The 12,304-nt window shown below is 35.4% G+C and overlaps 1 protein-coding gene across 2 annotated transcripts in view; it reads right to left on the bottom strand.

Annotated features, from left to right (window-relative positions):
- si:ch211-196i2.1 (collagen alpha-1(I) chain) overlaps positions 1–12,304 on the bottom strand; it is a 170,673-nt gene that overhangs the window by 74,769 nt on the left and 83,600 nt on the right. For both annotated transcript variants that reach the window (XM_038268314.1, XM_038268315.1), the window contains 6 exons: positions 11,848–12,304; positions 6,538–6,582; positions 4,926–5,045; positions 1,502–1,540; positions 1,356–1,409; positions 1,227–1,280 (listed from right to left, as the gene is read on the bottom strand). The exon at positions 11,848–12,304 is cut by the window's right edge and continues 203 nt beyond it. In XM_038268314.1, coding sequence (XP_038124242.1) covers positions 1,227–1,280; positions 1,356–1,409; positions 1,502–1,540; positions 4,926–5,045; positions 6,538–6,582; positions 11,848–12,304 — 769 coding nt within the window. The remainder of the gene's footprint in view (positions 1–1,226; positions 1,281–1,355; positions 1,410–1,501; positions 1,541–4,925; positions 5,046–6,537; positions 6,583–11,847) is intronic.

Genomic DNA, 12,304 nt, shown 5'->3' with positions numbered 1-12,304 from the left:
AAACTGGTCCTATAGTCACTCTATTACAGATGGAGTAATGTATCAAAAGTAGTTTCGCCCTGGGATTATTAAAGTATTTCTGATTCCTCATTGATGGGACAGGTGTTGTGAATGAAACGGTGGCAAGCTTGAAAGAGCTCCTGTGTGTCGCTGAATGTGTGCATTAATTACTGAAAGACATCTTCTGCCTCCATTTATCCGTTTACTACCGTGTGTTGAATTCATGTTAATTTGTTTTTAAGGACATTTCAAGTGGTGGAAAATATTGCAGGGGAATATTAAAAAAATGTAATAAAGCAAAACTTTCATGACACCCATGCAGTACCTCCGTGAACCCTCTAGGGGTTTATATTTTCTTTATAAATAAATTAACTTGCAAATTATGAGGGCAAGGCTTTTAAAGTTTAAATCTTCTGGCAAAGATAAAGTAAAGAAGATCCTGCAATTTATGGAAGTAAAGCAGAATAAAATCCAGCAAGATCAGTAATATGTCAATTAATTATCTGCCACATTCCCATGTAAATATCTGTCTTTGGAGGATGTGTTTTTTAGCACCCCTAGTTCTCTCATTTTTATTTCAAATACAACTTATAATTTGAATCACAGGGCTATTTTTATCTCTATAGTTCAGTATTTTCTTAAGTAGCCACTTTAACTGCTATACTTTCCTGTCTTAAAAGGCAGAACTCTTCTAGTCTAAAAAAAAACTCATTTGTTGAAATGGGGGGACCTATTGTTTGAACCCCTTAGGGGCTTTTAAAAACAAAAATGCCTTTTTTTTCCACTTTATGAAACAAAGTACCCTATATTTTGTGGATGTACAGCTACATTTCTCATGTAAGTTTGCGTAGTTTTAACACAAACATTTATTTTTCATATTGCACCAGTGCAGTTAATGAGCAACCTGTACTTGTGTGCTTGTTTGTTCTGTCTAAAATGTTTATTTTGGAATAAAGAGGTTAATATAAAAAATATTTTTTGTCCTATTCATTGATTAATCGAAAAAATAATCGGCCGATTCATCGATTTTTAAAATAATCGTTAGTTGCAGCCCTAATGTTGTGTGATTTCTTTTAGGTCTAAAACTGTAATATTGTCTATAGATTTATGGGACTATTAATATTATTATTATTATTATATAATTGCCAATATTTTTTAAGAAAAAACTATAGAATAGAAAAAAAAACAATAGAATACAAATCTTTCGCTTGCTTGTTAAAGTGTACCATTTCCCCTGGCATCCCTGGTTGTCCATCCTCCCCAGGTGCACCAGGTGGCCCCTAAAAAATAGGAAAATAAAATAATTACCTCATCAATCACATTCTTTATTTATTAAATAAGTCATTTTGTCTCACCTGTATTCCAGGTTTCCCCATCTCTCCAGGTGGGCCTTCAGGTCCTTCCTTAGTCTGCAAGCTCACAAAGAAGAAACCAGCCTCAAAACTACTATAACGTGAGTATGTAGTTAAGGAAAAGGTTGGTTTTGCCACACCATACTTACAGGCCACCCAACTGACAGTAACTGGTAGAAATTTGTTTGCTGCAAAAAAAAAAAAAAAGGTAAAAAAACAAATGAAATGGAGGAAATGCAAAAAAAGATCGTCATTTACTGTAAGAAAAAGAAAATCTGAAGACTAAATAGACTTTCCTGTATAAATGTTAGTAATCAAACAAGGATTCGAGCTTAAAATAGATTCAGTATCCAAATCACGGTCACAAAACTGAAACCAGACTTTACATCTGTCCTCGGTGATGAAGCTGTGGTTCTACATCATGCTGCCTGCATTAAACAACTCACAGATGCGGCCAGTCCACAGACAGTAAAATACATCAGCTTGCACGCACAACGACTGTACGACTGTTCTTCTGTGAAGTCTGGAGACCTTATGTGTCAAGCCTACTTGGAGGAATCTCTCAGATATTTGATGCAAGGCTGCACAACAAGCACAAATGATTTGAACTGGTTTCAAGACTCGAAGAATTTTAATAACTTTAGGCTTGGTTTTATGGTGATTCAGTTTATAACAAAAAGCTGCACAACTAATGGAAACTTCTTTTGAGGGTAAAAAAAAAAGTCATCTGCTGCCTTGTGATGACCCTCTGATTTCTGGAGTTAAAAGTGTTTTGGAGGACTTCATGATTCCTTCTGCCAATAAGCTTAAAGGAGATGCTGGTTTCATTTTTTAGCAAGGGGTACCGATGGCAGGTTTGATAACTACTATCGCTCTACCTCCAACATGAGTGAAATCAGCCCCAACAATGCTGACAAGCTGAAAGTCGCTGTTAAAGCCACCAGGCCTTCTTAAGATCTCAGCAGAACCACAGAAGTCAAACTGCATAGCAAAAGGAGCCACAATCATCCATAACTCCCTATCCTGTATAATGCATTTTTCAGCGCTCCCATATTCTTTCACTTTGCATTAGAGATTAACATCCATCTTTCCACGTCAGTATTTGAACTTCAGAGAGGTTTCTTTGAGATTTGAGTTTATTGCAGGAAATTTCAATTTTCAAATCCAAAAAGAATGAAACTGTCAAGGTTCCCATGTGTGTGTTCTGAGTGCGAGCGATGCATCTTTTCTTCAGAGGATCTTGGTGGAGTACCTGGGCTGCCTACACAGGTGAAGCTTGTCAGCTTCATCAGAGTGCTGGGATTAAAAGTGCAGCAGAGCCTTTACTCAGCGCTGGATGATTAGCTGTTACCAGTTTTTCTCACGCTTGTTTTTTTTTTTTTAGGATTCAGTTCACCGACTCACCTTCCAGTGGATTAACCAGCTAGTTACCTGCCTGCCCGCTCCACCTGCCATCAATTCCTCCATCAGAACTCTGTAATTGCACTCAATCAGAGGTAAACCATCAACCTCTTCCCTCCATGGCCCACTCAAGGTTTTCAGAATTTAGCTCTAAGCTCTGAATCTATGGGAGAATTATCCTGCCATAATGCAAGAGCACATAATTTCAATTTGAGAAAAGAATTTCATCTTCTTGCACTCAAAACTTATAATGCTCACACTCAAAACATGCGCTCTCTCTCAAATATTTTCTCTTCTCTCTCAAATCTTTGTTTCTTCTCTCAGATTTAATGCTTCTTGCACAGATATTTTCTCCTCTCGCTTGCCTCCTTCTCTTCGCGCACAAACCACGCTCTGCTCAAGTCTCAGATACACTTGCAAACCTACGGAAGAGGTTTAAGGCCACTGAAAAAAAAAACTAAACTGATTTTTAAATTTTATTTCAGTTTAACATGGGAAAAAAGTCAGAATTCTGAGAATAAAGTCAGAATTCTGACTTTTTTCTCAGAATTCTGAGAATAAAGCCAGAATTCTGACTTTTTTCCCATACTATACTGGAATAATAAAAAAAAAATGTTAACTTTTTTTTTTTTTCAGTGGCCCTAATCCTCTTCCTTACAAACCCGTAGGCTCTGCTTGCGGATTTTTTTTGCTCTCTCTCAGATTGGAGTTGGATCGTCGCCTAGCAACCTTTCCAGCCAATAGAACGATAGCCTCAGAAAGGGTGCGCTTGTAAAATGGCTTTTTTGTTTATACATATATATATATATATATATATATATATAGTGATGTTATCGTTTAATAACATGTATTAAAATGTATTCTTTATGTTTTTTTGGATTGTGATGTATATGATTCTTCTAATTCCCCATCTACGGTTACTGGCCACAACTAATTCTCCTATCATTCCAGACGCCACAGCTCACTGAACCACCTCACACTCCAGAAGGAATTCATACTGTCTGTTTTTGTTTGGTCAATAAACCCTTTTTCCAATCTTAACTCAGTTGAATCTGCATGTGGGTCAGAAGATTAAATCCGAACATGACGGAAACGGAACACGTTCGTTACAGAAGATAAAATAAAATGCCAGCTCTTTCTCTGCAAAACAAAAAAAAAATATTTGTCAGAAAATGTTTATTGTCGATCGTCAATAAATAAGCTAACATGGGTATGCAGCACTGCTAAGGGGACAGATAAAACCCTCCAAATTAGGGACATGATTTCTAATGATGTTGTTTGATGTTATTTTCCCCTCAAGAAGAGGAAAAAAATGGCTGTTTTTGAGAAGGCACAGCCTGAAAGGTTATCTCATTGAATCATACTAAGCGCAGTATTTTCAAATGACATGTCTGCTGTAAGTAAGAATAAACCACCACAATGTTAATTTGCACAAACTACACCTGACAACCAAAAAACACAAAACCAAGAGAAATGCCTAAAATTATATCATAATCATAAAACAAAAAACAGTTTTCTTACGATGAAAAAATGTCTAGGCTTATTTTGCACTTTAAATGCAAGAATGTTACATTTCACTAAATTACTGTCTGTTTCCAATACATTTTGAATACATATTTTAGAAAGTAGTAATGGGCACTTATAAAATTTACCTCTTCACTATTATTTATGGTTTTGTGATAACAAAAAGTGATGATATAGTATTTACTTTTGATTCTTTTTTAAGCAACTTTATGGCTGTAACTATATACCACAACAGTTAAATCCCCACAGAAATAAATGCACCTCTTCACATACATCTTCAAATTGACTGCATTTAATCCCATATTTGAATTTTGTGTGTATTTATTGATAATCAAAAGTTACCTTGAATTTATTATTGGATAGTGAATATAAACATTCCTAAGCAGAGTTTGTATCATTATTAATGCTTTATTATAACTAAAATATCAGGGGGATACATACACTCCATTACATGCATGTCCCTGTTTCAGCCAGCTTACAATGTTTATACAGTTTTATTCTGACTAAATATCCAAGATCTGACAGTTTTCCTTAATCCAATCAAAGCAATCAAGCTTTCTTAAATTTTACAATAAAATAGGACAACGGAAATTATTTAACTAACTTCTAAGACTGATTTCCATGCTTAATAATTAGGACACTCTTTACCTTAAAAGCGGCCCATTCCTCTGCAGTGTTCCTCCATAAATAAAATGTTGGTGAACCTGGATGTCCGGGGCGTCCTGGCTCCCCCATTTTACCCAGTCGGCCTCTAGGACCCTTTCCACCCTGAACACATTGAAATATATTTGGTCATTTAAACCTAAAGTGCTGTGATTTAGACAGAGATGGGAAGTAACGAAGTACAAATACTTCGTTACTGTACTCAAGTAGATTTTTCTGATATTTTTACTTTACTTTACTTATTTTTATGGCGACTTTTTACTTCTACTCCTTACATTTTTACACAAATATCTGTACTTTCTACTCCTTACATTTTAAAAAATTGGCTCGTTACTTTAGTTTTGAATCATTTCAATGGAGTTACTGTTATTATTTTTCACGTCATCAATACCAAATTCAATCTAATTGGATGGGAATCTACGTTGCATTTGACGCACCACTACAAGATGAATCCACAGATTCGGCGGTATTCATTGGCGGCAAATCATTGCAGCTTGGTGGCGGTGGCGTTAGCATAGTAGCATGGACGACGAGATGATTGAAAATGAACACAACGGAGATCTAGTCCTATTGGCAGACATCCATTTAAAATGTAGGCAACGGCATGAAAAAAGTGGTTTCTACTTTTACTTTTATACTTTAAGTAAATTTACAAGCCTGTACTTTGTTACTTTTACTTGAGTAAAGAAGTTTAATCAGTACTTCCACTTTTACCAGAGTATTTTTTAACACAAGTATCTGTACTTTTACTCAAGTACGGAAAGTGAGTACTTTTGCCATCTCTGGATTTAGATTTATTGTTGTGTTATAAAAGCATATTTATAGCAAGATTAAATTAAAGATTAAAGATATTTAATCATAGAGCACAAAAAAATATTTAAATAGCAACCCTCCATAGTGATTCCAATCAAAGTTGGGTTTTAAAGTGTTTGGTGATGGCATCCTCTGCTCATATTTATCTAAATGCCATACTGATAACAATACTGAATACTTATGATATTTATGTTAGAAGATGTTTTTAAAAAATCAGTTTTTGAACATTGGAAAGGTTGTTATAAGCAGTATCTGTGTCCATCCATGTTCTGCAGGGTTATTTCATCCAATGGGAAGTTGCACAAATGTGGCAGCTAGTTCTTAAGGACACCATACCTCTTGCAAGTAGATCAACATGGTAAAGTTGAAATCACTCAGGGGCCGCAAAAAACGTATTACTTAAATGTTTAAATGTATAAAAAAGCTCAGATGTATTTCAGTGTGATGCATTGCTTTGTGACCTGCTTTTATCATGTTTTCATCCTTACTTGCAATTTTCTGCTTTTATTTTTCTATTCTATTGCTTAATTTGTGTAAAGCACTTTGGATTGTCTTAGTACTGAACTGTACTACTGATCTGCAATTCATGTTAAATTCGAAATAAGAGAGGAATGCATCACTTATGCCTCATTTAGTCATCATTAATTATCATAGAATTTATAAATGGTATAAAGTTGCACCATTCTGAGTTGCAGTAAATGGTCAAACTAAATCAGTTTAGCATCACTGATGCACCTCATGCGACAATTTAGACATCTGGTTCATCAACCCAAGCCTTACTTACCTTATCGCCTTTTAATCCAGGAGGACCAGGGTCACCAGGGCATCCCTATGAATACAGTGACAGCAAGACAATGAAACTTAATATAAATTATTTAAATAATAATAACTGAAAACTGTATTCACGTATTACTCCTACTTGCATATGTGCTAGTGATGCAATCCAATTCAATTCAGTTTATTTTTATAGCACAAGTTCACAACACATCTAATCTCAAGGCACTTTACAGTTCACCAGATCATTCAGTCAAATTGATTTAAAGTTTTCTATTTAAGGAAAACCAGTTGATTGCATCGACACATTGACTCAAATGCAATCCCTCACAGTAAGCATGCTTGTAGCGACAGTGGAGAGGAAAAACTCCCTTTTAACAGGAAGAAACCTCCAGCAGAACCAGGCTCAGTGTGAGCGGCCATCTGCTGAGGCCGACTGGGGTTCAAGGAGACAGAAGCAGAGATACAAAAAGCAGCTATTAAAGGCGGCCCCGTCTAGGAAACACAAAGCCAGGCAGCTGGTACATCAAAGTACAAAATCAGCCATTTAACCTGGAAAAACAGAGTCATTGTTATGATGTTTAGGCAAAACCCTTTTAAGGTGTTAATCAGTCTTCAGTATTAGTGTTTCTGAGGGAAAAGCTTAATTCATATGATTAGGAACGGCAATAACACTTTGAGAGTTAGGGTTAAAAAAAGCCAGCAGAGCTGCTTCACTAAGTTACTAAAAATATTGGTAATAATCACATGTAATAAAAATGTATCAGTTCCAGGTGACAGCAAAGAAGAACTGTCTAATAGAGTGTCACTTGCTATTGTGTGAAAGCATTTTGCCTTTAAAATCTTGGATGGACTGAAAGAAAGACTTTCTTAGCCGCAAGCACATCATAGAATACAAAGACGTGTTTTAAAGCATTACTAGGGTTGCTAGGTCCATCATTTTTGTTTGGAAGTGTAACCTGGTTGGTATTTCTATTTTTATTATAATTACATAAAATACCTATTTTTATTCAGACTGTTCACACACCTGACTGTAAACATTCTAGAAAAGGAACATTCAATGAAAACTTACTACGGTCCAGTTACTAAAATTTCTTCTATAAGGTCTAAACGGAGGTTCAGCTTTTGCCTGTTATTGTTGTAACTAAAGTAATAGTATGCTCAAGTTTAATGTTAATAAACAGCTCCTTATGATAAGGAACTAGCTATTTCAAATTAATAAAAGTACTTCCAATAGTTCAATTTTGAAAACTTTTATCAGACAATAAAAGGAACTACTGAATATAAAATACGTTTTTATCTTTGAACAAACTACACTTGCATTTAAAAGTTCGTTTTGTCAATGTTCCATGGTTTAATTCTAATAATAAAGTAGAAATCACAAGAAAGCTGCAAGGTCCACAATTTAATTGAGACATCAATCTTAATCAAGGGGGACATCAAAGGGGGATGGCATCCCCCTTCTTAAAAACATCTTTAAAATCCTCCCCCTTCTTAAATGTCCATCCCCCCATACCATCCCCTGTGACATTTTATCAATGAATGTGTAAATTTCTAATATATATTAACAGTAATGGAAATAATATTGCCCTTTCAAAATTTGGCAGGCTATGTACTTAAGAGTAGTCTGACCAAATTACAGTGGCCCAGAGGGCACATGCGCTTTCATTTTCAACCTCAGTGGTGCAACCAGTGGAGCAGGTGACAGTGGAGCAGGCTGTTCCTGAACAGCATCACAGCGAGGCAGCAAAGACGTGATTCGAGGGACTTAATTTTTAAGAAGGCAAAAACTAACACTTCAGGTAAGTCAAGAGTTAGAAGACATTACCTTTTATAAGCTTACCACAGTGTCACCAAATATTTAGAATTCCTAATTTCTGGACATAGCGATAGCATGCAAAGCTATAACTAACACGCTCAATGAGGCGGAAACTTGGCCAAATGGAAAAAATCTCGGACTGGAGAATCTGCCTGAAAAGGTCAAAAAATCGGACAGTGTATGCCCGTCTTAAGTTTTGATATAAACTACTAAACATGGTTGTTTTAGCTGTCTGTTGATGTCATTAGAATAACAAATGGTGTCTCGGTCTAATCCTTCGATATTAACCAGTACAAAGCAGAAAGGATCCAGTTCCAAAAGCAACTGGCAACCCTGCACTGTCACCAAATTAAATCTGCATTTTTTTAATCTCATAGCAGATTGAGAAGTCATGGAGGTCCTGGTAAATATAAGGCCATATTCTTTAATGTGGATTAAATCCTACATCAGAGACACAAAAAATATGTCTAATTGTGTTTTTTGTTGTATAACAACTTAGTTTACTTAGCTGTAAAGCAGCACTGTGGCCCATTCTTTGATGGATCTGACCCTCTTAGGTAGAAAAGTGAAATTTTGAGAACAGCCTGGATGGAGGATCGGTATAGGCAGAGTGCTGTATACTAATCTGATAAAACTTTTAAAAAATCAGGAATTAAGCTCATACTTCTATCCAAAATTACACAGTGTTGCTTTAACATTTAAAGTGACACCTTGACATCAAAACCTGGAATTAAGTGATGACTGACATATTCAGTCCTATCCACAGAAAAACAAACAGTGATTTAAAATAAATAAAAGGTATTATATTAATAGCGGTGTTTTCTTCTCCCCATTTCACAAAAGAGGTAGAACTGATTCTTCTGTCCAACATTTATTCATTGCAATAGAAAAGGGCTGAGAGTAAAACAGATTAGCTGAAGAGCTGAAGAGCATGTGTTTAACGATGGCGCAAAGCCACTGATTCAATGACAGCGTTATTACAAAAAAAGGTGCATTTTTCTGCAACCTGCTCAATGTGCAGAAAAAGCTCTATGACTTTACCCAACTTCTTACTAAACCATCCAGTTGAGCTCAATTTCTAAAAAGTATAATGTTGCATATAAGAAGACGGAATCCTAAAACTTGCATCAGCCTGCATTGCCTCTACAGCTATTCTGCTGAATGGATTTTAAGGCACTGCACCTTTAGCTGCATGTCACCAATCAGCGAGTCTGCATTTGGTTTAATCTACCCTACAGCTGCTGTAATCACCTACTTCCTACACCAGGAAATCCAATCAAAAGGAATAAATCTCACTCCTGCACACCAATAAAAAGTGAAAGATTAATAGTGTTACATTAGAAAATGTTCTAAGAATCAATGAGGTCCCCTAATGTTCACACATGTCGGCATCAAAGGCGTTTAGATCAACGCATGTCTGAGCAGTGAGACCGTCGCTGATGGGTTTCAGGTGGACGCTGACGAAGAACAGAAAGTGTTCAACCAGAACCATTTATCTCACTCTGTTCAATCACATCGCCTGCCTAATCTAACTCACAGCCCCAGACTTACATCATGCATACAAGCCTTAAAATGATTTCCATGTTTTTTGGTTCTTAGTCTCTCATGTAACAAAAGCAAAGGAATATTCCACAATGAGGATAAACTCATCAGTGTAGTTATTGAGAGATTTTTGTTCTTTTATTGTTAAAAGCAAATAACATATTATGTAAATGTAGATTTTTTTTAAAATATGCAATTCAGAAATTAAACTTTTTGGATATTTTTTCAAATCAATTGTTTTTCAAACTATTTTTTTTTTTTTCAAAAAACTAATTGTAAACTTTTTATTGTAAAATTTTTGTTTTTCAAATTTCTCTTTCTTCAGATTGAGTTTTACAAATCTGATTTTTTTTTTTATTACATTTACCAGATCCCTTTCTTTTCACTACAAACCCAATCTGAAAGCTAGCTTTTAATTTGCACATTCACCAATAAAAATTCATGCACATCAATAGAAATGCATTGTAAAATGCAAAAGCATAACATTTGCAAAAATTGGTTTCAGGAAAAGGGCAATTTGAGAGGGAAAACAACATATAAAAAAAAGTGAAAACATTTGATAATGGGAAAAAATAAATAAAATGATTAATGAATTTATTCCTTCATAAAATAAAAGAATAAAATCTGAGAAAACAGCAACCTTACTCTGATTTTTTTTTTTTCAAAGCTTCATTTTTGGATTATATATATATATATATATATATATATATATATATATATATATATATATATATATATATATATATATATATATATATATATTTAATTTCCATTTACAAAATTTGTTCTTTGCCTTCACTATCAGAACAATATTCGCTCCATACTGTTGGGATTATTTTTCATTATTTTTATATTTATTTAACCCTCAAAATACCTTTCTGATAAGTGTGAAGGCTAATGTTTTTCCCAGTAGTTTATCTAATTAGGACAAGATTTGGAAATAAAATGAGAGCATAGATAAAGTGAACTATTCCTTAATATAGAGCTTTGTCACAATGCATTCAGATTCTCCTTGATCCTGAACACTGTTACTTTGATATATATGATGACCTTTAATCATGTCTAAGTGGATATTTGGCAAAATTTTATTTTAAATTTTATTTTATTCTAAAATGTATTTGAATTGAAACATTTATCTTATTCTATTTTTATGTGTTTATGTATTTTAGCCTTTAGCTTTTATCTTATGTTCCTTAACTGTGATTCCTGTACAGCACTTTGGTCAACCCCGGTTGTCTTAAATGTGCTTTATAAATAAAGTTTGAGTTGAGTTGAGTTGATATGGGTGGAGCCAGTGATTAATCCTGATTTACAAACATGTTTATGATGTAATGATGTGATGAGGGGGCAGGGTGTGATCCTGGAGATGTATAAAATGCTTCTTTAACTGTTATTCCATCTTTCTGAAGAAGCGAGCCTGGTGGTAAGCGCTACCATTTGTAAACTTGAGCAATTTCTTTGTCCGAGTAAGATTTCAATTTCTTTAAAATCTGTTCTCATGTCTCATAGTCATTTTATATATCTACATTGGAAAGTATTATTTGAAGGGTTCGTTCTGAGTGATCTCCTCTCGGGAAATTACAGAGGAAAGAAAACTTAAAGATGCAAACACAAAGTTTTCCATAATAAAATGGTGTTTCTGCCCTGACATGGCAGTAGAATCACTCGTTAAGAGCCACTGATTGACCAACCCCAAATAGAGGCCGCAAATAAGTGAGGAGATTCCTGTTTAACAAATACCTCCATTACTCATCCCTTGTTTAAAATAACCCCTTGTTAGTTTGTTCTATTTGATTCAAAGTTCTAATGTTTTGACTGTTAAGTACAAGGTGTTAACTTAGTGTACTAGCTGAAAATAGACTTTAACATAAATGCGTCCTCTAAGCTTTGCATATAGTAACATTTGTAAAACAAAAAGCCACAAAAAAGTGTAAGAGAAGAGAAAAAAAGTTCACTTACATCTGGTCCGGGGGGTCCCATCCTGCCAGGTGGTCCCTTCTTGAGCCTGTACGTTTTCCCATCAGAGCCCAGGACCAGATCTCCATCCCTGGATTCAGTCGTCACAATCCGAGGCCTGCCTCTGCCTGGATCTTTGCCTTCACTGTTAGGCTTGCTTCCATGTACCAGGGGTTTGGTTGTCTGGGCAGCGATAGGGGTCCAGCTTCGTGTGGGTGAAACAATACCTGTTCTGTCTGGAGATTCCTCTATCAGCTCATTTGATTCGGTTGATGTTCTTGGATGGGAGGGCATCTTAGGAAGCAGAGGGATTCCCAGAGACGGCTTCTTTGGGGAACCTCCAACATCCAAGTCGATGATATTGTCTGAAGGCTTTAGAGGAACAACCAATGAAGTCCTAGAATCTGTTTCCTTCTCTGTTGTAATGTTCTCCTCCACTTTTTTGGAAGACACATCGGGT

The sequence above is a fragment of the Cyprinodon tularosa genome, unplaced genomic scaffold (assembly GCF_016077235.1).
Source record: "Cyprinodon tularosa strain WSP-4 unplaced genomic scaffold, ASM1607723v1 ctg7, whole genome shotgun sequence".
Lineage (NCBI taxonomy): Eukaryota > Metazoa > Chordata > Actinopteri > Cyprinodontiformes > Cyprinodontidae > Cyprinodon > Cyprinodon tularosa.
The sequence above is the reverse complement of the archived record's forward strand: the minus strand, read 5'-3'. Positions and strand labels throughout refer to the sequence as shown.